This window comes from Typopeltis vanoorti, chromosome 11 (genome assembly GCF_054136105.1).
Source record: "Typopeltis vanoorti isolate ZY-2024b chromosome 11, IOZ_Tvanoo_1.0, whole genome shotgun sequence".
Lineage (NCBI taxonomy): Eukaryota > Metazoa > Arthropoda > Arachnida > Uropygi > Thelyphonidae > Typopeltis > Typopeltis vanoorti.
Genome location: NC_143559.1, coordinates 131587433 through 131614832, shown reverse-complemented (window position 1 = coordinate 131614832; position 27400 = coordinate 131587433). Strand labels below are relative to the sequence as shown.

General features: G+C 34.0%; 1 protein-coding gene across 3 annotated transcripts in view; it reads right to left on the bottom strand.

Moving 5' to 3' along the window:
* The window catches only part of S6k (Ribosomal protein S6 kinase), a 366025-nt gene extending 340996 nt beyond the window's left edge, over positions 1–25029 (bottom strand). For all 3 annotated transcript variants that reach the window (XM_090400916.1, XM_090400917.1, XM_090400918.1), the window contains exon 1: positions 24533–25029. In XM_090400916.1, coding sequence (XP_090257042.1) covers positions 24533–24628 — 96 coding nt within the window. In that variant the 5' untranslated portion in view covers positions 24629–25029. The remainder of the gene's footprint in view (positions 1–24532) is intronic.
* Between the last annotated feature and the right edge of the window lie 2371 nt (positions 25030–27400).

Genomic DNA, 27400 nt, shown 5'->3' with positions numbered 1-27400 from the left:
CGTGCCGGTATACCATCCAATCCCACAGATGTATTCACATTAAGGTTCTGTAATAATAGACTATTCACCTCCACTTTATTCATCACAATTTCCATATAAACTAATGGTTCCTTCATTTTTTCAATGTCACCACCTGGATGATATACTTTTGCAAAGTGCGCGCTCAGTAACTCCACTATATCGACTGGTTCAGTGACCTGCTTACCATCGTCATTCCTTAAAATCATTTTGCCATGTACAGTTTTTTCCTTGCTTGCAGCATACTGAAAGAACTGTTTGGGATTCTCTTTTGCTTGCATAGCTAGTTTCCTTTCATAATCGGCTTTTGCTGTTTTTACCACACTCGTTACCCTTCTGGCCTGCACTTTATACAATTTATACTTTTGGATTTGGATATGATATTGGAATATCAACCGTTTATGATATAAAGAAGCAAAGGAACAAAATACTAAAATTCTTTGCAAACAGTGATTCCAAGAAGCAAATGACTGTCAGAAAAATGGTAAGAATACTGAGCACGATTGAGTGATGATGGAATAGTTTTAGCTATGTCACAGTGATTGTGAACTTTTAGGTAGCATGCTAATGGAACATGCTAAGTTATTCCATAAAGAACTTAAATTAGAACATGAGTGTGACTTAGTGAAGGATGGCTTCAAGAGTTTACAAAAATCACAGAATATCTATCTATAAAAGTGTGTGGTGAAAAACAGTCCTCAAACTACAAAGACAGTTTACTAAACTTGTAGCCGGAAAGCTCCTCAGTTCCAAGAAAGTGTATAATACTATGAAACTATATTATATTGGCACTGGCAATGAAAGGACATTAACAGCAGGGGAACAAAGAAGGGCAAACAGGATTCAGACAATGATGATGATGATGATAGAGCTACTGTCCTAGGGTGCTCAAATGCAGCAGACATGCATAGATGTAAGCCACTGGTGATAAGGATTGTCCTAGGGCAGTGGTGTTCAACCTTTTTTTTACTATGCGAGCTACTTTTCTATAAAAAGTTATTCAGCAATCTACTCTCTTATATAGATCACGTTCCCCCAACCTGATATCTGATTACGCACAAATAAACAACTAAAAACTTTGTTTATTTAAAAATTTATTTATCACTTTTAATTATTTTAATACAAAAAAAAAAAAAAAACATATTGGAATAAAATATTTATTTCTCTATTTTGGAACACCAAAGTTAGGGAAAAAAAAACAGATTACAAACTTACAAGTTACAGGAAATGCTTGTTGATTAAAAAAAAAAAAGTTAATGTGAAATTTGGCATTGTTTGGACCTCGCAATATTTTCATAGTCAGGTTGATATGAAGAAGTGGCCAATCGCAGACAATCATCCAAATGATCATTTGTAATTTGGTTTTTTAATTGATTTTTTATGACATTCATATTTGAAAAAGCGGATTCTGATAAATATGTCGATCCGAAACACGACAGAATTTTTCATGCAATATCAGATGATATTGGGAATTTTTCGTGGGGAACTTTTATTGCGAACTTCTAAATGACTTCATTGTTTATTGATTTTAAATGTAAACTATTCTGAATGTTAATTATCTCAAGTTCTACTTCAGCTTGGTTTATATCAAACAGCACACTAATTTTATTTGAAATTTCTGTGATGTTCAAGTTTTCTTGAAATGGATTATTGATAAAACATACAATCATTTCAGTTTTATTAAAATCTTTAAATCTTGAATTTATTTCTTCCTCAACTCATTCTATTTCACGAATAAATTCTTTTAAATCATAGTGAAGCATTTCTTGATTTTGTTCAAAAATTTTAATAAATATGGGAGACGTCTAAATTTGCAGTCATTTATATTTTTCTTTAATAAAAGAAAGTATTGTTGGAAAGTTTTTATTGAACTTAACATGTCAATTAAATTTTTATCTCTACCTTGTAACTCTAAATTTAAATTGCTTCATTTCGTACAGAAATCTACTAAAAATGATAAGTGTAACAATCTTTTATCACTCAATTGTGGATAAATATCTCCTTTTTCATCAAGAAAAAAATTTTATATCGTTAATTAATACAAGAAATCTTTCTAAAAATTGACTTTATTATTATTATTATTATTAAACAAGACCTCATGGAGTCAAAGACTCATCTAGGAGGATGAGATGAGACTTCTGCTGAGCCAGCGAACATTATTGTACAACTGAAGTACCCTATCATCATCTGCCTGTAATTTAAATAACCGCCGTTGTAGGGCTTTTCCTAGAACAGAACTTACAAATTTAAATGTAATATACAAAACATCTTTTGTGTTTAATCTTTTACTACACAGTACTTGTTGGTGAATAACACTGTGGTACGTTAAAAAACCTGGATATTTGTCATCGTTTTTACAAAATGAAATGAAGCCTGATTTATTACCTATCATTGCAGGAGCACCATCAGTAGTAATAGACACAAGTTTAAAAAGCGGAAGTGTTTGTGTTGTTTCACAAATTCATCAAATGCAGAAAAAATGTCTTCTCCCCTAGTCCTTTCCAATAATGGTATAATTTTCAAAAGTTCTTCTTTACTTGAATAATCTTGAAATACCATGCAAATAAATACCACTAACTGGGCAAAAGCAGTGAAGTCGTTTGATTCATCAAACTGTAATGAAATGCAACACGCTGGTGAATGTCTGACATTAAGTGAGTATTCAGACCGGCACTTAAAATTTCAACTCTTCTCATAACCATTGTTCTGGAAAGTTGTAAATCTTTAATATTCAAAATGATTTCATTTTTATTTTTAAAATCAGAAAATAAAGATTCTGTTGCTTCAAGAAACAATTCTTTTATTAACTCTCCATCAGTAAAAGGCTTTTTTTGCTTTTGCTAATAAATGACACTTTCAAAGATACAATAGTGACTGATATTGGTTTATTTATTACTTTCGAAATCATATTCTGTTGTCCAGAAAGTCCTGCCTTTAAATTTATAATTTACATATTTTGGAATTTTTGGGAAAATCTGCATCATATTTTGCATGTAGCGATCGAAAATGTCTCTCAATATTACCTTTTTTCTGGAATTGCTACTGATGAATTACAAATCAAACAACAACACTTTCCATTTACCATTGTAAAGAAAAAATCCGTTTCCCATGCCTTGTGAAAATGATATTTCTTCGATTTCTTTGAAACACTCATGATTATCCTCAAATTAAATGAAACACATATGATGTGCTTTTCTTATACGTCTACTTTTGCTATCCAGTCGTTACTGCGACATTGTAAACTTTTATTATTATTTAACTTTGTATACTTGTAATTTCTATTAATTACTTGTGATGTCTTTTACTCTATACTTTATTCTCCGTTATTCTAATTTGCTGTGCACGCTTTCTCTATCTCAGAATCTTTCTTGTTTATCTTATTACGTGCTATGTTTATCTACCTTTCGCATTATGAGTCTTATGCCTAAGATAGTAGAAAATTTATTTAAAATGAGACTGCGCCACTAATATCTTTGATTAACAAAAAGAACTCAATATATACGGCTGGTAGATTTCTAACACAAATTCCCATTGAAACTTTCACAAACAGTTGTGGTCTATTCTGTTTCTTAATTTCACGCTTTGCCCAACTCACTTAGATTCCTGCTCAACAAGTCCGATTTATTTTAGAAACAGTGCAGTTGTAAATAAACAAACAGGCAGCACTCTTTTAACAAGAAAGTCAAATGACAATTATTTACATTACTATGAAATATACACAATTTAAACGTTAGGGAGATTGCTTACTCTATCCATCTATAAAAACTCTTTAGCAAAAATTAGAGCTATCTTTCTTCAACAACATTAAATACTTTCTTTAACACATAAGGTTACCTACTCTCAGTTTACAAATTTTTACTTATTAATCTCTAAGCTTACTCGTAAAGAGGTTACCTAAATCTGTGTTAAGTGATCTTTACACATTTGATATCAACCTCTAACATGCCAATTGATTCTCTTATGGACATTTCTTAATACTATTAAACATATATCTTAAGTCTTTCTTGTATCAACTATAACAGGAATTATATAAAAGTTTTGAACTTACAAAGGCTCTGTATCTCACATTCAGTCAAAAGTCTTTCACTAAAAGTTCTATGGCAATTCTTTAGTCTCAGATCTTCTTCTGGAAATTTTGGCTCAGCTGCATCTCATCGGGAACGTAGCGGGCTGTGGGCTCATTCAGCTCCAGCAAAAGGTTACTCTCCCTTGGCGAAAAGAAAAACTTACGAGCGAAGGTTCTTTGGGAAATTTGCCTTGCCTTTTCTCCTCTGCTTGGGCTCGCCAAAAATGCCTGGACGACTGCCTTCTTTTTCTGCCGTTTCAATAGCTAGAACTGCCGCCAACTGTTAACTGGATCCCTCTCTGGCCTGGAAACTTTTCTCCAGCAATTGGAACTCTTCCTTTCGGCAATTTGAAACCTTGTCTGAGGACTAGAAGTAGTGTCTCTCTCTAGCGACGTCTCGAACCGAGAAACTCCTCTCTCAAGCAACGTGGATCTGGGCAGCCTCTCTGTCAGCGACTCCTTTCTAACAGCAATTCTGGAAGTGGTACCCCTTCTGCTTGTTTCAGTCCCTTTTTATTAGGCTTCCTCTGAGACCTCACATGAAGTTTGGCAACCCCCAAAGAATCGGTATGAGTCTTTCATCTTAAGTTTTTCAAGTTCGGCATGCCTTTGGCTCTCCTCTGCTTTCTTTTGATTGTAAGTTGCCAGCCATCAGAAAGTTGTTTGAACTCTTTCTGACTGACTTCGGAGATGAAAAGCCAAACGGCTATTTTTTTCTGGCGAGGTTGATAAGTTAAGGGGGATAAAAATCCCTTATTGTTTTTCAGCCAATAAGCGAAACTACGATCGAAAACTATGATCTGAACGTTTCATGCCTTTCTGGCAATCGTATAGCAAAAATATGCAAGTTCTTTTCACTTAAACGCTGATATTCTAGGTCTAGCTACTCACTGATGAGACCTCAAAAAAGGTTGAAACCGGTCTGGGTAGTGACCTCTTCTCATAATGTAAAACAGTACTACATCTCCTAGGAGCTGTGTGTTTTTACATTATGAGAAAATATCAGGAATAGTGAGGGATCTTGCTCCACCTTTGCAACAAGTTGCCGTGGTGTGGCACTACCAAGTGGTCACTTACGCTTGGTTCCGCTGACAGTTCGTCGGCATGAAATGTTCAGATCGTAGTTTCGCTTACTGGCTGAAAAACAATAAGGGATTTTTATCCCCCTTAACTTGACTTCAGAGATGTTTACACTTAGAGCCTGCAAGCCTTTCTCATACAAGTTTCAATAACAATTTTTCTAATGCCGTCATGTACAGCTTCGGCGACAAAAACGTTGCCTTTGTTTTTAACACTCTAACATATTCTTATTAAAGCAGTATATACAGTTAGCTTCAAAAGAGTTATTTACAAAAACATCTAATATAAACTATACCGAGACAAAGTTTATTTTTTTACAATACTCACATGGGACTTAACCTAAGTAAAAAATCGGTGTACTTTGCTTTGGAATATTTAATATTTAAGCTACAATCGAGTTTTTACACTTTGCTTATAATCGTATTCACTCAGCTCGCTGTTTGAGTTCCATTGATCCAAGTTCATTCACTTACCCGGACTTATAAGAAAAGTACTGATTTTACAATTTTAACGAAAAATAAATAAACAATAGCAATACACTTAAAGCGAATTAAAAATACAAAATAATGATAAATGAAATATCATGCTTTAAGTTTTAATTAAATTTGTAAGTAAGCAGGAATACACAAGAGATCGACCAAAAATCACTCCGCGATCAACGGGTTGAACACCCGTCCTAGGGCCTTGAATTTACACTGCTACATATACAAATAAAAATGCCTGGATTACCACAGAAATTGTTAGAATCTTTTGAAAAGTTTATTCTGTGCTTGAAGCCCAAGTGCACTGCGTGTATGTGAACGTACCAGAAGACTGCAAAATTCTCATTCTGTACAGCTGTTCAGCTCACCCCAGAGGTCAACTCCTGTGTAAGAAATATGGTGATAAAGATGATGTATTTACCACCAAACTATATATATATATATATGTATAGGAACATTATATATATATCTATATATATATATAGGAACATTATGCTCTGGGAAGGCCAAGGATCACTCATTTTTTGTAAAATAATTGTTAGATGTCAATAAATGCTGGCAACGTTGTATTGAAAAGATATATTTCGGTGATTACACCACATTTTTTATTATTCAGTTATACAAAATACTGAAATAATAGTTCCCGACAAGTTTCGTAAATCGTAGGATTTACATCTTCAGGGGGTAAATAGTATAACTTAAAGTTTAAACAAGAGAATTAATAAATACAAATCATAACCGTCTGGCTATTCATAAACTCAAATAACAGAATGCAGATATAAAACGTTATTGACTTTGAACAATACTGGACGATGTCACGTATTCTTGTTCATATAGTCCGAGCTCAGATTGAGGTAGATTTTTTATTAGAGCTGACCACACTTGATGGAGAATTAAACCTTGATTTTTATTGCATTGGGTTGGGTTTTTTAGCATATTAGCAGCTTCTTTAAATTTTCTTATATAACTGTTGTTTTCTATGTATGACATTGTCGTTTTTTGCCACAGTACATCATGTTCAGTGGAAGTGGTATGGAAAGCAAGACCCGTTTTATGTTCTCTTTTGTATTGTACGTCTTTTTGGTGTTCAGCCATGCGTATTTCTCCAGATCTTCCTGTCTGTCCTATGTAGCAAAACCCGCAAGAGCAATGGATTTTGTAGACTCCTGGTTTTTTTAAGAGGATGATGAGGTGGTTTTGGTGGATGTAGGAATCTTGCGATTTTTTCCATAGGAAGGAAGGCTACTTTTATGTTGTGTTTGTTCATTAATTTGGCTAGCTTATCTGTAACATTTTTGATATAAGGAAGTGAGATTGCGTTTTTGTAATCCTGTTTTATTGTGTTGTTAGTTGGAGGCATTTTAAGGATTCTCTTGATGGTTTTTGTTTCATATCTATTCTGTTGGAGGATTTGTGTTAAGTATTTTAGTTCTTCGTTACATCTTTCTTGTGTGCTGGAGATATTGTATGCACTGTCTCGAAGAGTTTTAATTAAGCTTATTTTTTGTGAAAGATGGTGGTGTGAGGCTGCATTTAGAAATCTTCCAGTGTTTGTCGGCTTCCTATATACTGAGAAGGAGAGTTTACTTTCTTCATTAACTTCTAACAGAATATCCAGAAAAGGAAGTTTTTTATTTTCTTCTTGTTCTAAAGTGAATTTTATGGTGTTGTGCAAATTGTTGAGATAATCTCTGAAATTGATAAGTTCATCTGTTGTTCTATTGAATATGATGAAAATATCGTCCACATAGTGTAGCCATATTTTTGTTTTTTTATGATAATTCTTAAGAGCATTGTTTTCAAATTTTTACATAAATAGGTTTGCTAATACCAGTGATAATGATGAACCCAAACCTTCTTTTTGTTCCCAGATTCTGTCTTGATAGGTGAAAAAGTATTGTTTATACAATGTTTAAAAAGATTTAAGATGTCCGGAGGGAAGAGGTCTTCTAGGAGATTCAAAATTTCTTGTCTCGGGACGTTTGTAAACAAGCTGATAATGTCTAGACTTGCTAAGATGTCTGTTAAACCAATATGTATATCTTTCACTTTTTCTATGAAATGTTTACTATTTTTTATGAAGGAAGATGTTTTTCCTATATGTTGTGAGATCATGTTGGTGAGGTATTTTGCAAAGTTGGAAGTCGTTGAATCTCTTCCATCTATTGGTCTTAACTGTCTTATGGATCTTTGGAACACCATATACTCTGGTATCAAAGGATGTTTTGATTGTAAGTATTTTTTAAGTTCTTCCATCCAGAGAGGCACTTTTTTTATTAGATCATTTGTTTTTTTGTGTGTGTGCCAAGTCAGGTCTCTGTCTAAGGGTTTGTAGATGTTTGTATCTTCCAGGAGACTTTTCATTTTGTTATCATATTCTGTAGCATTTAAAACGACAATTGCGTTGCCTTTATGCGTCCCGAGACAAGAAATTTTGAATCTCCTAGAAGACCTCTTCCCTCCGGACATCTTAAATCTTTTTAAACATTGTATAAACAATACTTTTTTCACCTATCAAGACAATATCTGGGAACAAAAAGAAGGTTTGGCCACGGGTTCATCATTATCACCGGTATTAGCAAACCTATTTATGGAAAAATTTGAAAACAATGCTCTTAAGAATTACCATAAAAAACCAAAAATATGGCTATGCTATGTGGACGATATTTTCATCATATTCAATGGAACAACAGATGAACTTATCAATTTTAAAGATTATCTCAACAATTTGCACAACACCATAAAATTCATTTTAGAACAAGAAGAAAATAAAAAACTTCCTTTTCTGGATATTCTGTTAGAAGTTAATGAAGAAAGTAAACTCTCCTTCTCAGTATATAGGAAGCGGACAAACACTGGAAGATTTCTAAATGCAACTTCACACCACCAGCCTTCACAAAAAATAAGCTTAATTAAAACTCTTCAAGACAGAGCATACAATATCTCCAGCACACAAGAAAGATGTAATGAAGAACTAAAATACTTAACACAAATCCTCCAACAGAATGGATATGCAACAAAAACCATCAAGAGAATCCTTAAAATGCCTCCAACTAACAACACAATAAAACAGGATTACAAAAACGCAATCTCACTTCCTTACACAGTGGTGCACTCAGGATTTAATCTTGGAGGGGCCAAGCACTCAAGATTTAACCTGGGGGGGGGGAGTTGAGTAGATGTTTGCGAATACACACTACACATCGCATACGACCTATAACTGAGCATCTGCAGTGATTACTAATTCATAAGTAGCATACAACATAAATAAAAAAAAAATGAATTTTAATTAGGAAAAGATTTTTGGAAATTTGTCTAGTGTTTTTTCCTTTTCTTTGGGGGGGGGGGGTGTGCCTGCCCCCCCCTCTGAGTGAGCCACTGCTTCCTTATATCAAAAATGTTACAGATAAGCTAGCCAAATTAATGAACAAACACAACATAAAAGTAGCCTTCCTTCCTATGGAAAAAATCGCAAGATTCCTACATCCACCAAAACCACCTCGTCATCCTCTTAAAAAACCAGGAGTCTATAAAATCCATTGCTCTTGCGGGATTTGCTATGTAGGACAGACAGGAAGATCTGGAAAAATACGCATGGCTGAACACCAAAAAAAGACGTACAATACAAAAGAGAACATAAAACGGGTCTTGCTTTCCATACCACTTCCAAAAAATGACAATGTCATACATAGAAAACAACAGTTATATAAGAAAATTTAAAGAAGCTGCTAATATGCTAAAAAACCCAACCCAATGCAATAAAAATCAAGGTTTAATTCTCCATCAAGTGTGGTCAGCTCTAATAAAAAATCTACCTCAATCTGAGCTCGGACTATATGAACAAGAATACGTGACATCGTCCAGTATTGTTCAATGTCAATAACGTTTTATATCTGCATTCTGTTATTTGAGTTTATGAATAGCCAGACAGTTATGATTTGTATTTATTAATTCTCTTGTTTAAACTTTAAGTTATACTATTTACCCCCTGAAGATGTAAATCCTACGATTTACGAAACTTGTCGGGAACTATTATTTCAGTATTTTGTATAGCTGAATAATAAAAAATGTGGTGTAATCACCAAAATATATCTTTTGAACCAATTAGCCACAGAAGTCTAAGCCTGCAAGGTTGTATTGATATTTATTAAACAATTTAACGTGAAAGAAGCACTTTACTTCATTGTTAGTGTCTACGAGAAGGTACGAGCATCAACACTAAAGAAATGCTGGCATAAGCTTGACAATTCTCCTGATAAAATTATAGAATCACATGTATAATAGAGTAAAAATAAATTTATTACACATATATTTTGTCTTGCATATCGAAAGACATCATTAGCATGAGCAGAGGACAACAATAAGGAATAAAAGAAAGAAAGAAAAGAAAGAAAGGCAAAAATTATGAGACAATGTAGACACAATGCTACGTGGCATATACAAAGTTCATGCAACTTATCTTACTATGGACAAACAGGAGGATCTGTCAGTCAATGCATCTCTGAACATTTACACCATATGTGACTCAACTTCACAAATCTGGCCTAGCACAATGCGTAATTGAAAACTCTAGCCACCAGATCCAATGGAAAAAACACCAAAGTATTACATATATCAATATATATATAAACATGAACATTTATACAAAGAAAGTGCTGAAGTCCTACTTCAGTGACCTAACCTCAATCATAATGCCTGCCTTAGCATTCCTAAAGTGTGGGAAATTGTCATCCTTAACTGAATTAAATCAATATTCATGCTCAAGTTTGTTTTTTTTTTAAACTCGATTTATCTAATTTTAATTTTATTTTCAACCCAACAATAGTTTTAACCAATGAACAAATGTGCTCTACCATTTCCTTTATTCAAATTCCTTATTATCATTCTCTGCTCACACTGATGATGTCTTACAATATACAAAACAAAATATCTGTATAATAAATTAATTTTTACTGTGGTACACGTGATTCTATAATTATGGATATTCTACAGGTCTCGTTATACAAGAAAATTCTCTGAATGAAAGGAAACGTTGGCAATGGCTACAAAGGATTTAATGTATCAAAGGAGAAAGAAATTCATAATGCAAATAAAGAGTTCCTTGAATATGCAAAAAGTGCTACAGGACCTGATGCCAAGAGTAGTAAGTAGGCTTAATAAAGAAATCTGATGAAGTGAATAACAATAATGAAGAAATACCTGTTGTTCATCATATACTCAGGCCATCCCCTAGCAAAATATCTGTATAATAAATTATACAGATAATTTGTGGAGTGCAGAGCAAGAGTACAAATAGATTCCATAACAACAAAAAATTGAAAAAAGTGTAAAGCTGCAGATATGTATGACTGAAAGTTGGCAAAATATAAAGACATGCATGGGTGTTCTGTTGAAGGGCCAGTGATGTTCAGATGAGTAATAAAATAAAGTCATATATAATTCATAAATTATTATATATTTATTATTATTATTGTACGGGTGCCTCTATGGAGTCCGAAGACATTGCAGGAGACCAATCTATCATACCTCTCCTTGAACCCATTAACAGAAAAAGTATTCACAACTGACTCTGCCAACTCATTCCAGTCATTCACAACTTTCCAAGCAAAAAATCTAGTCCTCACAGCCCTACTAACCACACTTCTATTCAACTTCCAGGAATAACCCCCTTGTTCTGGTCTCTCCAGCCAAGTGTTGAAATGTTTCCCCCTAATCAATCCTATAAACTCTTGAAGCAACTTCAATATTTCTATCATATCCCCTCTTTTTCTCCTGCCAATAAACTTCTGCAATCAATACACCCTTAACCTATCTTCATAGGAAACATTCCACAGGCAACTCATCTTGATCACTCACCTCTGAATCCTCTCCATCGCTTTCTTATCCCCAAGAAACCAAACTTGAGCATAGTAATCCAGATGTGGGCATATTAAGGCTTTATAAAAAGGAATAACAACTTCTTTTTCTCTACTCGTTAATGTGTTCTTCAATAGCCAAGTAATCTTATGGGCTACCTTAGTAATATGTCTTCTGAACTTTAACTCTCTGTCTACCACCACCCCTAAATCTCTAGCTTCATCTATTTCATGGAGTACAGTGACATCAATGTGATACACAGCTTGTAATCTATTTATCCCAAAATGCATAATTTTACATTTATTAAACTGACACCCATTAACTTTTGCCCATACTGACAGCCTATTTAAATTGTCCTGCAATATAAATAGGCTCCACATTACCTAGTTTAACTATTACTCTACTTAATTTTGCATCATCAGCAATCAACTGAATATTCCCTTTCAAGTTATTTCCTATATCATTTATGTACAAATTAAACAGCAATGGTCCTAGCACACCACTAGTCAACTGTTTTCGCCTTAATTCTACCTCTCCATGTACCACTTTTTTATATCCATCCAGCAGCCACCCTCTTATTCCACTTAACCAGTGTCATATTCATTCCCATTCGTTCTAATCTGCATAACAGAGTTCCATGTGGTATTCTGTCAAATGCCTTTGCAAAATTCAACAGAATCACCATATAGCTATTTCCTTTATCCAACTCTGCTGTTACTATTATAAAAAGATAATAAATTACTAGGGCATGACCAACCCTTCACAAAACCATGTTGCGCCCTCATACAGTATCATATTTTTAACCACCCATTCTTGAATTTACTTTTTGACCAATTTTCCAGTACTGTTGCCACCACACCTGAAAATTTATTCCATAAAATTTCTTTTTCTATCAGATTGATTCTGAATATTTTACTTTTTCCTCTTATTTAATTATTATTATTATACAGTATCTCCATGGAGTATGGAGACTCATCGTGGGAGACTTAAATTAGCCATTATTCAGACAAATCCCATATCTCTCATTGAATCAATTCACTGTCAGAGAACTTTCACAAATTTATTTTTCTGTGTTTTTGATATGCAAGCCTTCTAAAGCACAGGACCCTTTGGGAAAGTGTTCTTGCCTGGGTCTAAGGGCAACACTGACTGAAATTGACTAGTAAAAGGTTAGTAGACTTAATGGGTAAATTAACCAAAGAGATAGGACAACTTACCGATACAAAATTAATAACGGAAAAAACTCACATACAAATATTATTTAATAGTATAATTTTCGCCTGTGTGTCACAGGCATCTTCAGTACATATTAAGCTCAAATTAAACAATAACTGACAATTCCAAAAAGGCCCACCTAAGTAGCTGGTGTAAGATAACTAAAAAGGTCAATAAATTTCCTAAAAAAAAAAAAAAAAAAAAATCAACACAATAAAAAGTTAGGAAAGATTAGTTGATTTGTAAAGTACTATCTCCCATAAAGGGGATAGACATAAGCCGTCAGATCTGTTTAAGTTAGGAGAATGAAGTAGAGTTTCACATGTTTCCTTATAAAGGCGTTCCATGAGGAACTGACTTTTGTGAACTCTTGTCTTTCTCCAATGACCTCTGTGTCTAGAGAAGAAGGCATGTTCTGCAAGTCCAGACTTTTCAGGTTTAAAGTATTCAATTAACATTGGTGTTCTTCTAGCCGAATAGAGGCAGATCTCCCCGTTTATCCAAAATAAGATAATCCACAAGAGCATGGAATCTGGTAGACACCTGGATGATTAAGATGTGGAAGCTTGTCCTTAGGAGAAGTGAGAAAGGTGGAGATTTTTCTAAATGGTTGAAAGGCAACAAAAATTCAGTGGTTTTAAAACTTTTGCTATACGTTCGCTGATGCCTTGTACATAAGGGCTAGGAATGCGCGTTATTTCTTCTGTGTTTGAAGAGGAAGACATATTAAAACTACTTAAAGTTCTTTTAATGAAGCAATTCTTATAACCATTAGATAGAAAGGAAGAAGTTATATATTGTAGTTCTTTCTGTAAAAGATCGTCTGAAGAACAAAAGGAGTGGGCCCGATGAACCAGTTTTAATAGTTCCTGCGTTTTGACTGGAATGGCGATAAGATTCCGCATGGATAGAATGGCCTGTATGAGTCTTCTTTCTATAAACTGAGAAATGTACATTACCATCTGCTTGGCGAAGAATTAGAAGATCTAAAAAGGCTAACTGCTTATCTGATTCTACTTCTAGGGTAAACTTGATCCTAGGATGAAGTGCGTTTAACTTAGTGAGAAATTGTTGAAGTTCATCCGAAGAGCCATTCCATACAGCAAAAATGTCATCGGCATATCTGAACCAATGAGTACATCTGGGAGAAATGTTGTCAAAGATACGTTGTTCAAAATGTTACATAAAGAAATTGGAGATAGAAGGAGAAAGGATTGCCCATTGCTGTTCCTTCAATTTGTTGATACAACTTATTTTTAAAGGAAAAATAACCAGAATGTATTACAAAATCAAATACGTTTACAATGTCTGAAGGAAATTCCTGTTGTAGTAATTCAATGCTTTCAGAAAGAGGCATATTTGTAAATAAAGAAACAACATCTAAACTGATCATAGAGTTCATTGGAGAAAGACAAGAGTTCTTCACAAAAGTCAGTTCCTCATGGAACGCCTTTATAAAGAAACATGTGAAACGCTACTTCATTCTCTTAACTTAAACAGATCCGATGGCTTACGTCTATCCCCTTTATGGGAGATAGTACTTTACAAATTTTTTTTAGGAAATTTATTGACCTTTTTAGTTATCTTACACCAGCTACTTAGGTGGCGCTTTTTTGTAATTGTCAGTTATTGTTTAATTTGAGCTTAATATGTACTGAAGATGCCTGTGACACACAGGCGAAAATTATACTATCAAATAATCTTTGTACGTGAGTTTTTTCCGTTATTAATTTTGTATCGATATGTCTACTCATGGTATACCTCTTTTAAAACTTAGGACAACTTACCTTTGAAACAAAAGCTAATGAATTTTCCTTCGATATACGAAAAATTATAATGGAAAGATCAAAGCACATTAAACATCTTCGCTTCAAGATGTTCTGTTCTCTCTTAACATTAAAGATCCATGATGAATCAGCTATGAAACAGATGATAATCTTGGCAGCTCTCAACTTCCAGAATGATTAGCTCTACAATCCAAGTAAATTTCTAAATTTTGCCACTTTGAGAGTGGTAGTTCGCCCACCGATTTGAGGTCCCTCGACACTTCTGCGCATGCCAGAAAAAGGAGAATCCATTCCGATAATAGGGTAATCAGTCTGTCTTCTGGGATGTAATAATAAACAAACTGAGTTTGTTTATTATTACAGGTCGGAAAATTTAGCTTTTCTTTTACGAACATTGCTGTTTTTAAAGTGTAACTATTTTGCTTGTATAACAGTTGGAAAAATGTACGTAGAGTGTTAATACGTGCAAATACTGCGTTCAACATAAAACAATGTCACTTCGCTCCATGATAAGTTTCCTTTTATTCTGGGACTTTTTAAAACAAAATCCGATTTCATGAAGTATTTTCCTCAAAGTTTCTCTTTTCCAAGGAAAATTAATTTTTTTTTTAAGCACAGGAATCAATTTTGGAACAGTTGGCACTCTTTCCTCGACCACGTAAAATTCGTGAATAGCTCTTCTTATAACGTCTACATCAAAATCATTCAAAGCTATGGTTTCGATAGTTTTCTTTCTCTGGCGCTTTTTTTTAGATTTAAATTTTGGCTTACCTTCATCTTTTGATTCCTTACGAATTCTTTTAACAGTCGATCCCGATACGCCCGCAATTGCACTTGCACATTTTATGACTTGAGAAAGGGGAACAAGAAGACGGCCTTCTGACGATTCTTTTTCGCAGAATGTCAGCACATTATTCAATATTCTTTTGCAAGAGTTACTGAAACTTTTAACAACAGAACTTGTTGACTGTACTGGATCCATCATACAAATTAATAATAAAAAAATAATGCAAAAAGAGAACAACAAAAATCAAGCTAGTACTAGTACAGCGACAAGAAAGCACGTGATTTCGCATGTTGGCGACCAATTCGTACATCCTTCATTTCTTTCTCCCCTTCAGCATGAATCGACTATTCTTGGCACCAAGCCAAGAAGGGATCTAGAAATGGTGGGCGAACTATACTACTGTAACAATCTTTGTAAGTACAGCAATTAACAAACCTGTTTTCATTTGTACTATACTGTACTGATAAAGCTGTACACCTCAGCTTGTACTAATGTATGTATTTCATTAAATCAATTAATTCACATTTAATATATTTAATTAGTAATCCTGTTTCAATTATACTAATAAATTTGCAATGTATCATTTATTACTATTATGTGATACCTCCAAGGACTCACTGTGGGAGGGCACTCTACTCTACTCCACTACAGACAAATCACTGTCTCCCCTACTACTCAATTTTTCAAATAACACAATCAATTATCCATCATCAACACCACCAGCATTTTTTTTGTCTGTAAATTGCATGTATTCTCATGGCTGATTTGCCTGTAGGTGAGATAAAAAACTGAGTGTATGTATAGGTATTATTTCTTGGAAAATTCCCATGTTACTCCTCTAAAATAAACTATTATTTTAATGACTAATATAGCCTTTCGTTTAGGAGTGCTCCTTTTTTTTACAATGTCATCATCATCATCATCATCAAATTCCTGCCATGTACCCTCAAGGGGTGTACAGGATATGACAGTACTACATGAAAAAATTACATCATTACTAACTTCCTATCTACAATTTTCCTCCAAATCAGTCTGTTACTTGTCAGGACTCCAACATTATCAGATCTTATATTTCTATCATCTAAGGCACTTTGTACCGTATCAATCCACCTATATCTTGGTCTTCCTCTGGGTCGTTTTCCTGCCAACCTGGCAGAGAACACTTGTTTTGCTAATCTTTCCTCTCCCATTCTATTTAAGTGACCATACCATCTGAGATTAGCTCTGCTAACACATTCCTGGATGCTGACAATGTCAAGTTCTTTCCTAATATCCTCATTTTTAATATGATATTGCCATTGATGCCATCTGTTCACGCCTCTAATCTTTCTCAGGACTCTCATATCTGCGGTCTCTAGTCTTTGGTCAAGTGTTTTACTTCTGACCCAGCTCTCAGATCCATAAGTTAAAATTGGTTTGAACACAGTCTTGTATACAGCTAATTTAGTGTTCCGACTAATTTCTTTCTTATTCCATATGAATTTATTCAATTGACTTCCCATGATACCAGCTTTGCTGATTCTGTTGTCTATTTCTATATTTAGTTTACCATCTTCAGTAAAAATTGTGCCTAAGTAGCTGAAATGTTTTACTTGTTCCACAGGTTCTCCATTCACAACACATTTACAATGTCATTGGCTCTTAATTCAAAAATCTAGGGCATTACTACTGAAGTGTTATAAAACTAATATGTGAAGAATAAAAAATAAGAGAAATTTTGGCATACCTTTTTGGATGTTGCTTTCTGTCTCTTTATTCTGGCGATGTGTCTTCATATGCTGTTAAGCTGTTAAAGGAAGAGTTTTTGGGAGGGAGTGGGAGAATTATCTGAAACAAACCAGGTTTTTTAATATATGTATAAATATTATTATTATTAAGGTGGGTAGAGAGAGCATTTTGAGGGGGGAGTGAGAGATGGATCTGAAGAGAGAATTTTTTTTGGGGGGGGGGGGGGGATAAGAGGAAGGATTTAGGGAAAAAAGTCAGGATTGGGAGTTACAGGGGTGTGAGCCATTTCCTTCGGGACTCATGGATGCTATGTCATGTTGGTTAGGTATTCCTGTCTTTGGTGTACTTGTGTTGTTTCCTATTGGTTGGTTGGAGTCGTGACCTAATTTTTATGTTGTGGAGCTTCTTCCAACTCTCAAAGATTATGTAGTGTCGGTGGACATTTATTGAGTTTTCGTCACATTTTATGGTATCGTTTACGGCTAAAAGAAAATCAGATCCTTCTCTCACCCCCCCCCTCCCAAAACACTCTCTACCCAGCTTAATAATAATAATAATAATATTTATACATATGTTAAAAAACCCAGGTTTTTTTCAAATAATTCCCCCACTTCCCCCCCCCCCAAAAAAAAAAAAAACCTTCAGCTTAACAGCATATGAAGGAACATCACTGGAATAAGGAAACAGAAAACAATATCCAAAAAGGTATGTCCAAAATTTCTACTATTTTCTATTCTTCACATATTAGTTTTATAACACTTCAGTAATGCCCTAGGTTTTTGGATAAAGAGCCAATGACCTTGTAAAAAAAGAGGCACTCCTAAATGAAAGTAGGCTATATTAGCAATTAAAATAATGAGTGTATGTATGTAATTTAATCACTTAATTCATACTAATCATCAACATGTCCAGTAGTAGGCCTAATGGCCAGTTACAGTCTCAGGCTTTCAGGAAGGATCAAAAGAACTTGTTGAAGTATTCTGGTCTGTAACCATTTTTGCCTATATTGCTGAATATACTATATTATGAACATCATATTTAGCTTTTTCATTATCATCCAGTCTAGTAATGCATATCCTGTCTTCTCTCTTTCTTTTATCTTTTCATAGCCACTTCTGACTATAAGTGTTTCCTAATTCTCTCCATCTGTTTTTATCCTGAAACTTGTTGGTGCCAAAAAGTTTCAATTGTTTTTTTTATATCATCTGACCATTTTCTTTCAGATCTTCGAGCTGATCTTTTACCTTCTTATGGCCACCACTCCAGTAAAACTTTTGTCCATCTTTTTTGTCCTTGAGTCCTGCCTATTTCTATTTCTTTTTAAGTATGTTTTCTCTAATATCTAAAAATTTTGATTTAGCTCTTATTTCTTCATTTTTGATTTTATCTCTGAGTCTTATGTTTAGCAGACATCTTTCCATTCTTCTTTCTGTTTGTTGCATTTTATCTATTATTACCTTTTTTTTGATTGGCCAAGTTTCTGTTCCACATGTCATAACAGACAATGCACATTGGTTGAACAGTCTTGCTCTGTTCTCAGGTTTTATTTTGCTGTTTAAAAAAACTCTTCAATTTTCCAAAAGCTGCCCATCCCATTTCTATTCTTCTTTTCACTTCTTCCATGATTCCTTGTTTCTTCATTGTTAACAATTTTCCTAAGTATACATACTCATCTACTATTTCAATTTCTTTATTGTTTACATTAACATTGTGTCTTTCATCATATCGTTTTCAGTTTGTCATTATTTTGGTTTTCTCAGAATTAATGTCTAATCCAATTTCTAGTGATTTAGTTGTTAGATCTTCAATCATTTCTTTTAAATCTGTCATATTGTTTGCAATAATAAGAATATCATCAGCAAACCTTAGGGTATTTAATTCCATTAATATTGACTCCTTTATTGGACCATTCTAAATTACATAATCATATGTTCCAGTGTTACTGTGAAGATTTGGGAGCAATGGTGTCTTCTTGCCTTATTCCTTGATTTATGTGAAAATTTTCACTTATTTTATTAAGAACGATATTTGATGTAGCATTTCCATAAATATATTTTATTATGTTAATAAATTGTTTTTCAATGTCATAATCTCTAAGAGCTTCTATTATTGATGATGCTTTTATGAAATCAAAAGCTTTTTCAAAATCTATGAAAGTCATGTGAAGAGGAAGGTTGTATTCATTGCATTTTTCAATAAGCAGGCTTACTGATTGAATAAGATCTATTGTACTGAAGTTCTTTCTGAAACTAGCTTGTTCAGAGGGTTGTATTGAATCAAGTCTTGTTTCGAATCTATTGGTTATACAGTAAAATCTCTCGTAACCGTCAATACCAAAACAATGGCACTTTCAAAGGTCTAAATTTAAACCCGAAATTTAAGCCTACGAGATAAGGAAAATATGCAATGGGCTTGCATTCTGGCAAGATTTGCTGATCAATGCTCATCTATGTCAGCACATGATATTATGAAACTTCATTGTATACACAGTGAATTTTTAAAGCTCATATAAAAGGATTTTTGATTAGAACATATTGTAACACCCTCAGAATTTTACAAATTGCAAAATTATAGATCACACATGTGTGCAATATGTGTAACATTTTTTTACTTTATCTGGTTTATACTGAGTTGAGAGTTAGCCATGGGTGAAAAATGTGGATTTAATATATTGAAATTATTTTAAAAGAGGGTCCATAGAGCATAATGTGTTCAGTGAACCAAAGTTTTAATAGTGCTTAACTGGGTCCAATATCTTATCTCAAAATTGATTTAGTAAGTGCATATTATGGTTTTGAAAGCTCTTTTACAACCAGAATTTCAGCATGTTAAATTCACCTTTCTCTCTGATGACCAACTCCCAAGTAAGGCCTTCATCCTAGATCTCCACAGAAGAGCATACTTAATTTTCATTTTTGTATCAACTTTAGCAAAAATATTGTTGCAGGATCCTGTGTACCATAACTTACTCCACAAATCTCCTTCCATTCAGTTCACAAGCTAGTAATTTTCCTGCACACTTTGAAAGAAAACTCTTTCCTTTGCTCCATCCAGCATTCTCTCATGTTTTCCTGGCTGTTGAAGATCTAACTGTCATGATAGACATGAAGAACCATGAGTGAATATCAGGATTATATAAGATACCAGGAGTTGAACATATCTGAACCTACTCATCACATGCTTTCTTTTTTTCACAGAGTTCATTGAAAAAAAAAAAAAAAAAGATACATCTTACATAAAGTCATTTTCTATTAGAAAGATTGTATAAAGATAGCTATGAAATTCTGATTTATCAGCTTAACTTAAATAAGAATGACCATCTCAAATTGTCAATTTTGGGAAGTAATCTTATTAATTACTCCCCACAGTTGTAACTGGTATTAGTTATTATTTATAATACATATTTATGTTTTTCTTTTTCCTAATGGCTTGTACTTTAAGGCTTGTTTTGGTAATCTTTCTGTTTTCATTCTTTGAACGTGTTCCATCCATCTATGTTTTTTAATTTTTTCAATTACTGGTCCTCTTAAACGATTCAACGATGACTTCTAAGACCGGAACAGGCCATACTAGGCCTAAATCCTTGATACGTATGATGATGATGATGACATATTTATGTGTGTGTAGATTAGGCTCACCTAATGTGAATGTTCACTTCCCATTCTTAAAAGATTCTAAGCATTGTACTTTAATACTGTAGGTGGGCTAAGTGTTAATTTGGAAACTGTACCCTAGAGCACAAATGTTAAACTTTTTTTCCAGCTTTCAACACATAGGGTGGTGGTCTGGCACACTGAAAATTTATCTGCTACTTAAAGACATCATTATTATGTGTGTGAACTTAAGTCCATCATAGGAGACCCACACTGACCATTACTCACACAATCCTATCATGTCTCACCTTAAATTCATTTGTATCTACCCATGCAACCTATTTTACTCATTCACTGCTCCCTAAACCTGTGTAAACCGCACTGTTACTTCCAAGGGGGAGGTAACCTTGTTCTCTCTTAGTCTATTATGTATTTAAAATCTTCCAATTTCCTTCTATAGATTGGAAAGAGAAAGGGCAGATGGTGGAAAGGAGATGGAATTTATGTAGCTACTGAGATATAGTTACCTGAAACTGCATGTAATAAAGGGAACCAGATGTTTGAGATTGCCAGATCTGGTAATAGCATCAGAGCATTTGTCCATAATCATGGTAGCAAGCCACCTTACTTCCAGTTAGGGAGAGTTAACATATAGTCTTGATTTGAGAAGTGACTTGAACATGTAGATTTTTGTTTAAAGAAGTATATATGTGTGGAATTACAAACCACTTCCTGGGACAGACTCAGGAGACAGCTTGAAGCAGTTGAATCGTTAATGGAACTTGCGCCATTGTAACATTTATTAGACACGTATTCCCAACAGAAGATGGACTTGGTTGAGCCTGAATAGGACAACAAATCAGGGATGTTAGTGTTTTAAACGATATTGGCATCATCTCTGATCACAGAATGGCGAGAGGGAAAATAGAAATACCGATGAAAGCCGAGAGAGTTGTATCACAAAAAAGAAAAAATATAAAAGCTGAAACACTTTACACAAACAGGGATACCTTCAAGGTATCAGTGGGAAAAAAAATTAAAGAAAATATACAAATTATATCAAATACAGGAATAAGCATTGACCAAGAAGAAGAAAATATAAGAAACATTCTTACTGAATTATTGTAGCTGCCGTAGGGTAATTGGAAGAATAGCGAAGCATTGCGCCCTTCAATTGGAAAAAACCTGGGTTCGATCCTCGTCATGATGAGGGGAAAGTTTGTCTATCTGTCGATTTTATTCAAATCCTCTTGAAGATCTACATCTGCACTATTACTAATAACCTTTTCCAGCTTCACATCAGTTGTTTACAGATGATAACCTTCTTGTAATCTTCTGCTTCCCTGATACAGCCTACTCACACACAACTCTCTGATACCCATCATCCAATCCCCAATCCAATTCACTAATCTGACATCTAAACCCATGTGCTGCAACTTAACTATCAGCTTATCATGTGGCACTTTATCAAATGCCTTTGTAAAAAAAAAAAAAAAATGGCAGAATGTTTTTCCCTCAACAACTTGTCACTTTATTATAAAACGCAATACGACTGCTAAAACAAGAACACCTCCTAACAAATCTATGCTGACTCTCAGAGATAACATACCCTCATCTGCCCAATGTTGTAAATGATCGCTCACTAATTTCTCCAAAATCTTAATAACTACTGATGAAATACAAACTGGTCTACAATTTGACACTTATACACATTTAATTTAATTATACAAATAGAAACTAAATATTATTCTATATAATGTCCTGTTTTCACCATATAAGGTAGCATTCTGAAGAAATTCTCTCTTAGCACTTTATCATTTGCCTTGTGCACATCTACAAAACTTAGATCCTTGTTAAATTGCCATGATTTCTCAACTATTTGTCTTAAAATAAAAACTAGACCTGAGAGCCACAATTTGACTTGCCCAGCTAGTTTCTTTCCCCAAGTTTCTTTTCTACAATCTTCTGTCACTTCTCAAATATGCTTTCATGAATCTTATCTGGAACTCAAGAGAGTAGGGAAATTCCTCTGCAATTTTCTCATTGTTTTATTCCCATTTTAATGAGAGGCTTTACTCCAATCTGGAATTCAATCTTTTGACCATGCCTTCAGAATTATGTAGTGCCACTGTAAAAATATATAATCTGACTTTTCCATATTCCAGGTTTTTGATATATTTTTCTACCTCAAGTATTGATATGCATTTCTAATTCCTCTTGAACATTTCTAGCACTGTTCTTCAGTCCATTTTATAATCTTGTCTTCAGTTTTTATGTCAGCTTTATCATCTCATTTTACAATATTCTTATTTCCATCTCTAATCTTAATCTTTTCAATAGCTTCGAAAACATTTTGCAACCTTCCTTTTCCACTTTCAATATGGAAAATAAAAAACTCTGCTCATTTAAACTATCATTTTATATAATTCCATGTAATTTAGCAGCAATGTGATTAATAATTTGTAACAGATCTATACCTCGGTTTACTAACTTTACCTTTTGCTTTAATTCAGCAAAGGTGTGCACTTATTTTGCAATGTCATTGAAACAAACATCTCAAAAATACATCATGATATTACTATTTTTGATATCTTCACTTTACATTCATCATAAACATTTGTCACTTAGCATATGACAATTATACGGTATACTCAATTTGTGACCACAGAGAAAAACCATTTGAATGTGGATGAAAACATGACTCCATGCTTGAATGAATTGCAAGGAACTTTATAGTATTCTATTTGCTTCATAATTTTAATGAGCAGGGTTATTGTGCAATTTTTTGTTCTAATAATGCTATATAAGTCATCTTCTCTGATTTTTAATCATCTTTTACTGAAAGAAAAAAAAAATCGCCAAACTAACAAGTGGCAAATTGAAGTTGGTAACAAATAGTTTCACCAGCACAGTACAATATGTTATCACTTTGTTTAACAGAAGCTTTAAGTAGCATAAAATCATATGTGGTCTCTACAGCAAGTTTTCATCTTACCTAACTCTATCCACGTACAGTATCAATGTACTAAAAGTTTTAAACAACTTTTACTAGGTGAGGTTGACATAAAAAAAAAAAGCTTAGTTGTTTTTAAAAATATTGTTATTACTACCAATTAGTAAGATAGCTTTTCACATTTATGGAACATATCTTTTCCACTTTCTTTTTATTGTTCTATTAAACAGAATGTGCGTAGCACGATCAGAACACAGAATATCCATTCTCTATTCTATGGCAGAACTAAGTACTAGAAAATATGTTGTGTGTATGTAAATATTACACCCGCCAACTATCACTATTGATAACCGAAATGCGAAAAAATGCAACAGGAGTTTCTTGACCCATTTTGGAATGTCAAAGAATTTATTCATTACATCCAAACTTCTCCATTTCGACAAACAGCAATTACTTTCTGACTTCTTGCTTGTGGGAATGGCGGCGCATGGTTAAAAAATTCAACTTATACAATTCAGGTGGTATTAATATATATGATTATTAACGTGATAAGGAGTGCAAGGATTTATCGCTGGAGGGCACTCTACACCACACAGCCCATTGTATACAACACACACACATAAAATACTCTTTCTGTGATTACTTTATTATTTGGGTATGAAGACCATAAATATTTCACAAGTTGGTCTTAATGATAGTCTAGATCCTCCGGATATCAATTCGCGTTTAGTCTGACTTAACCACAATCTTTTTGTGCAGCATGTGACGAAATGTGTTTCCATGTTTCGTATTAAAGTGGCTATTTCAATATGAAAAACTCACTGTTGACAATATGCGCTGTATTGAACAGATAATATTTCCTCAATGAACTCATAAAGCTGAATGCTTACATGAGGCGTAACCATTCAACGTGAACGAAATTTCGCCGAATTAGGTTTAATCACCAATAGCACAATGAAAAACTGACCTGATCATCAATTTCAATAGCATCATCGTCCACTTGATCCTCGTCATCAGTTTTATTGACTCCATCGGGCAGTTCAAGATCAAAAACAGCCGACATAATTCCAAAATCCAGTTTTACAACGAAATCGAATCATACGGCTAAAACTCTACAGTAAACAATACGCTACCAGACGGTAATACCGACAACACCACGTTCGACAATCTGGGAGACGATATGCCTAAGTAACCTCGTTCCCAATTTCTAACAAGGCCATCAGGACAGAGATTAAAGGGAAGTTCAGATGTTTCTACCGACGTCACATAGCTAAATCGCTGCAAGGTTTTGTGTTTAATTTCACTGTCAATGGAACTATAGAAATTATTTCCTCGACACTCTGCTGTAGAAGATGAGGGAAGTTCAAAGAAATTAATCTAATAGTAAATAAATAATAAAAACTGTTACCAAACATTAGTTATTTTAACAACACAAAGATTTCAATAAACAGATAATGATGCTTGCATGCCGATCTTTCGTAAGTATACGTAAATAACTAAGGAAGAAAAAAAAAAAAAAACGATGACAACGATAAATAAAACATCTACTGCAGTATATTTTGAAGAACGCAAAATCAACAGTATTAATCTGACTGAGCGTTTGCGAATCTGTTTTCCTAAGGAAGAGGCGAAATTCTTGTTATTCACGATTACAGTAATGATAATAAAAGTAAAAATAAAAACTTTAAAAAATGTCAATTTTTTTTTCACGATACAAAATTAAAAACAGAAAAAGAAAGAAATAATATTTCAAAACGTGAGCATGTTAACAGTGAGATAGCGCTCTTAGCTTGCATTAAAATAAAAAGTGTTGCCCTTGCTCTTCTTGAGGAGAGGTATTCACTTAGCAAAAAGATAATAATAATTATAATAATTGATTGCCTTCAGTCAACAATGTCGAGTCTAAGAAAAAAAAAAACAGAGAATAAATAATATGAAGCGAAACATAAACTGGAATCAAAGTTTCATTAAAGCTTGCAGAATGAAAACTCCTTTTTTATTCATGAGGCCGGTTAACCTTTTGGTTAAATGCCTTTATAGGTTCCTCATCATGTCTCTTTCATTCAGGATGGCAAATGTTGTCCAAGTGACCACACTGCTGGAAGGAAGAGGGGTGTCTAAGGGATCTGAACTTAAGTAGAGTGATTACCGCTACAATATTCTAAGGTGAGAAATGAGAATCCAGTCTATTTAGTTTTTGCAGACGTGGATTTGACGCAGTTTTTCACCAAATCCTAAGGTTAAATTTCTTGCTTATGCGATGGCTTGGATTCCATTTCAAATGAACAAGTTGGTCGATTGAATTTCCTGCTATGAATACTCCAAACTGATAACTACACTGACATCTCTTTAATAATAATAATAATAATAATAATAATAATAATAATAATAAAAGTCAGAACACTAGGATGTATTTGAAAGCAGCATTTCTGATTAAAACTGTACAATGTTCTGTCTACAGCTAATTTATTGTGCAACTGCTGATAATTGCTAACTAAAATGAAGATTATATTCGCATTTCCACTGATACTTTATCTATACCCTTTCTAGCTAGCAGAATAATAATTGCAGCGACAAAACATGAGAACGATGCCATGGCCTGGTAAAGGCAGCTTAATCATATTAGAATTGCTAGCAACTTTTGGTGATTATACAATAGAAGAGGCGCCAAGAACGAAAACCGAAATGTAATGTGATAATATGAGAGCATTATCATGAACTCAGTATAGATACTACAAGTAGTTTAATTTCTTTGTGTGTATGCGACGGGGAATAAAGGTAAAGATGGTCTAATGAAATACCAAGGAAACAATACTTCGGTTATGCAGAGCTGCTTGATTTCTTATTCCTGCATGTTTAATATTTAGTAATGTAATACGAAAAGAAGTGTAACACATTTGGTTGAATGTTGCATTGCTTCAATTTTTGTAGTTTAATGAAGATTTAATTACACAAAATGCCTTTAGTATTTTTGATGCTATATATTTATTTTATTTGAACATTGTTTTCAAAAGCTGCAGCGATTCATCAGGATTATAAGTAACTCTACCATATATTGTTGACCAGTTTGCTTACTCGATGTCAACCCAAATGGGCACCTGTTTGTTGATTTGAATAAGCTGTTCATGGTCTGTTTCAGTCCAATAATAGGCAACTGCAAAATACGATCTATTGATGCCAGGATGGGAAAACATCTCCTGGAGTCTTTATCTCTAAAGAGGTTGGCATTCTGACAGAGAAAGCTCTGACTCACTATTAGATAGGTGTAACTTATAAACTGCTTTCTCCTTCTTATTTTTCAAATTCCATCAGCAACAACAGCAAACTGTAAATGATTTCCATTCGCCTCTTATCCTTGCTATTGGTCTTAGTTCAGCAAAATGTTTATTCTCACATGTTATGAGAGTCAAAATTGGTGTTGACTTTAACAGACAGTGAGAAGTACGCTGCACAGCTACAGTTCTGTTCTCTACAAACAGATTGCAAGCATGCAGTAAACACACTGCATACTGCGAGTGGTTAGCGAATCCGCTCTCCAGCCAAAAAGCTGCGGTTTCGAATCCCGCCGTGGGCATGGATGTTTGTGATTGTCTCTGGAAATACTAGTGGTGGTAGATGGCATTAATGTAGTTGTGGTCAGTTGATGGAGTGATGGAGACAGTTATAAAGCAGGTGCCCTCCCTTGATGAGTCTTTGGCCTCCCTGGAAGTGTTAAAATAATAAATAAATAAATCCTAAACTTTAGGAGCTAGGTGAATTATATCACCCAGTGCGATTCACTCATCCTGTTCAGTGAAGTGGATTTAAAAAAGTTCCATATTTGGGGAATCGAAAA